The sequence below is a fragment of the Quercus suber genome, unplaced genomic scaffold (assembly GCF_002906115.3).
Source record: "Quercus suber isolate HL8 unplaced genomic scaffold, Cork oak 2.0 scaffold_40, whole genome shotgun sequence".
Lineage (NCBI taxonomy): Eukaryota > Viridiplantae > Streptophyta > Magnoliopsida > Fagales > Fagaceae > Quercus > Quercus suber.
In genome coordinates, this window is record NW_027069505.1 from 839,394 (window position 1) to 842,972 (window position 3,579).

At 41.0% G+C, this 3,579-nt stretch overlaps 1 protein-coding gene across 1 annotated transcript; it reads left to right on the forward strand.

The window, feature by feature from the left end:
* The first annotated feature begins 826 nt into the window (after positions 1-826).
* LOC112039455 (uncharacterized) lies at positions 827-1,933 on the forward strand. The gene has a single exon (XM_024072362.1). It carries the CDS (start codon positions 827-829, stop codon positions 1,931-1,933), a length of 1,107 nt encoding a protein of 368 aa, XP_023928130.1.
* Positions 1,934-3,579: the final 1,646 nt, after the last annotated feature.

Consider the following 3,579-nt stretch of genomic DNA (forward strand, 5'->3'; position numbering starts at 1 on the left):
ATGACACTCAAGATGTGTACGAGGAGTTCATTGATAATGATGTACCAGAGGACAATCTGAAATTTTTAGATGAACTACAAGTTGAAAACAATGTGGATGCTTGCCCCAATCCAAACCCCAACCCCGACTGGTTCACGTCAAACACATGGGATAACATTCATGACCCATCACCTTCCTTGGAAACATGTCTAATGAGTTGGAGGCCGGGGGACGAACCAAGCAAGGGGAAGCTATTCTTGAATAAAGCTGTGGTTTAGCATGCGTTATCCATGTTCTTTGTGAGGCTTAATAAGAAATTTAAGTACATGAAGTCAGACCCCAGGAGACTGGTTGTAGCATTAGTAAACGATGCACGTCCGTGGTCAATTCGAGCTATCAACAGCAAAAGGCACAAGTTGTGGGAGATCGCAACATGTAAGGGTCCCCACACTTGATCGTCACTCTAGGTGGATCATGATGGAAGGATGATGGATTCGAAGTTCATTGCCATCACACTTGAGTCATATGTGTGGGAAGACATTTCAAGAACAATAGCAACCTTGCATAGTCTTCTGCATGCGAAGCACGACCATTGGGCATCTCACTATAAGGTTTGGGATGCAAAACAGAAGGCGGTTGTGCCATCTACGAGGATTTCGATAAGTCATATACAGAATTACCTCAGTTTCTGGTGGCATTAAAAGATGCAGATCCAACCACAGTGACATAGTTGAAGTGCGACAATCGTAACGTGCTAGGAACTTGCATGTTTAACTGTGCCTTTTGGGCTTTTGGTCCGTGTATTAAAGGGTTCAAGTATTGCAGGCCGGTGATAAGTATCGATGCAATGCACCTTTATGGCAAGTACAAGGGGAAGTTATTGATAGCAATGGCAACGGATGCTAACAACAAGGCTTATTCGCTCGCATTTGCCGTTGTTAAAAGTGAGAGCATGGAGACATGGGGATGGTTCTTGGCATGGTTGACCAAGATTATGGACCGGGCCAATCTTTGCATCATCTCTGAACGACATTCGGGGATAAAAGCCTGCTTTGATGACATAAGCATGACTCGGTTACAGCCTCCCAAGGTCCATCACTGGTACTGCCTCCGCCACGTAGTCAGCAATGTGAACACAAAATGGAAAATTTCGGAGTTGAAGAACTTGTTATGGAGGGCAGCAAGTGTGAATCAAGTCAGAAAGTTTAAAGCCATACTGGAATTAATTCGCAATGTCAAGCAGGCTGCACACAGGTACCTTGAATCTGAAAACAAACAAAAGTGGACACTTGCACATGACGAAAGGCGTCGATACAGAGCAATGACAACCAACCTATCGGAGTGCTTTAATGGAGTACTAAAAGGTTCATGCAGCTTGCCAATAACGACAATGGTGAGGTTCACCTTTTTCAAAGTGAACTTGTACTTTGACGCTCGTTGTAATCTCACTCTGGATCAGTTGGAAGCGGGTCAAGAATGGTGCAAGTATGCCATGGACAAGTTTGAAAAAAATCAAGCGAAGGCAAAGGACCATATGGTGACACGGATGTCTGCACAAGCACAGATATATCAAGTTGACACACCGGGTAATCCTCTAAATGGTGGGGGCAGACAACACACGCATAGGGTTAATCTTCAGAGTATGACATGCATGTGTAGGAAATGGGAAGCGCTCAAGATCCCATGTTCACACGTAATAGCAATTTGTGCTAAGTATAAGCACGATGCGCAGCAGTTTTTTGATCCTTGCTATAGCGTGACTCATAGGTACCACAGCTACGAACCAGTATTCCAGCCATTGAAAGACAGATTAGAATGGCCAGATCCAGAAGAAACTCGACGAGTGATGCCTAACCCACGATTGATCTGGAACAAAGGTCGGCCAAAGTTCACACATATTCGCAATGAGATGGACGAGGATGATAATGATAGGGAATTACTGAGCTCCTTATGAATCGAGAATGGACCAAAATCAAGATGTGGGTTGTGTCACCAAGAGGGGCATAACCGTAGAACATATCCTACTTGAAATGTGGAGTCAACAAGTGGTGGAGCTGCATCATAGGTAAAGCTTCCATTTCTTAACAACTTTTGTCATATAAATCATTACATGACTGTTAACAACTAAGTAGGACTAAATTGTTCTCTATTGCCATAGTAAGTATTTGGACTACTTATGAAACAAACGTTGGTGTTCATGCATGGATAGGCAAATGAGTCTAATTGGTATTTAAATATGATGCTCATTGGAGAATTGTGAAATGAGGTTGTTCAATAGTTTTGTCACATTATTCGTCCTAAGTCATGAATCTGAGCATTGTTGTGGCTATGTTGCTTTTTAATAACTTATATAGGTCCAATGTACATAACATATTTGAACTGTTTATAGCAGGTACGGCGGCCAAGCCGGATGGGTGATAACAGACGTACGTTGCGCAACCAAGATGATCCCTACTGCCTGAAGAAGACCCCGAATGACACCAGTAACTCAGTTTCATGACGAGAAGACAGTGTTAGATTGGTCATTTTTTGCTTGGAAGCTGATACTATGTTCTGTACTTTTTTTATGTACTTATGTGGTCATGCACTTTGTTAATGACATTAATGTTATGTACTAGAGTAGATTTCACTAAGTTGATCAAGCAAACAATTCAGTTACATGTAAAATGTAGTAATAGAAGTAGTAAAGTAATATGTTTATTATGATTTCTAACTTCTCAAAAGCAACTGGTTATTGCAATGCACAAGTGCTTCATGAAAACTGTAATAAAGTCTCATATTATCGAGAACTGATAGAACTGAGCTGCAGATGACAACAAAAGAAACATGCATAGAGAGCGTGTATCAAGAGTACTGTGTAAGCTGTAACATAACTCGATGTTAGAGATATCGAGTAAACCTAAGTAACTTGAGATTAGTAATATCGACTAACATGTACTATGATTACCACGAACAGAAATTGCTCGATCTCAATTGCGAGTTATATTATAAAACTCGATACTTCAGTATTCGAGTTTTATAAAGAAAATTCCAATCAGTCCAACTGGGTTTCGACCCATCGAAAAAATCCCTGAGTCTAGCAAAATTCTCTGTACAAACCGATTGCTGTACGATTGGTCTTAGATCAGTCAAAATATTAAATTCAATTTTAGAGGTAGTGAGTACGGTCTCCGATTATAGAATAATCGAGTACTATAAATAAAAGGTAGTCTAGTATTTTGATCAGTTGGAGCTGGGATTCATCGGTCAAGCATATAAAACTCGGTTTTGTAGGTAGTGAGTACTATAAATATAAATCGACATCGAGGTAATCAAGTATTTGAAACGATAATATGGTCTCCCCCGCAGAACCAGAGAACATGCCTCTAGTGCAGTGAATCTCTTGTGTCTCTTTGTCTTCATTGTCTACTTTGTCTGTGACTCTTCTTCTTCTCCTCAAGACTCCAACCGCCCTCTTTCATCTACACTACACTACAGATTTATTACTAATGCCTATGTGTCTGAACATGTCTCTCAACCTTCTACTCCCTCTTTCCCTCAAATCCCTAGCCGTCCCCTGTAATTTAGCTTCTCCTAAATACTATGGCTACCCTCTGTTCT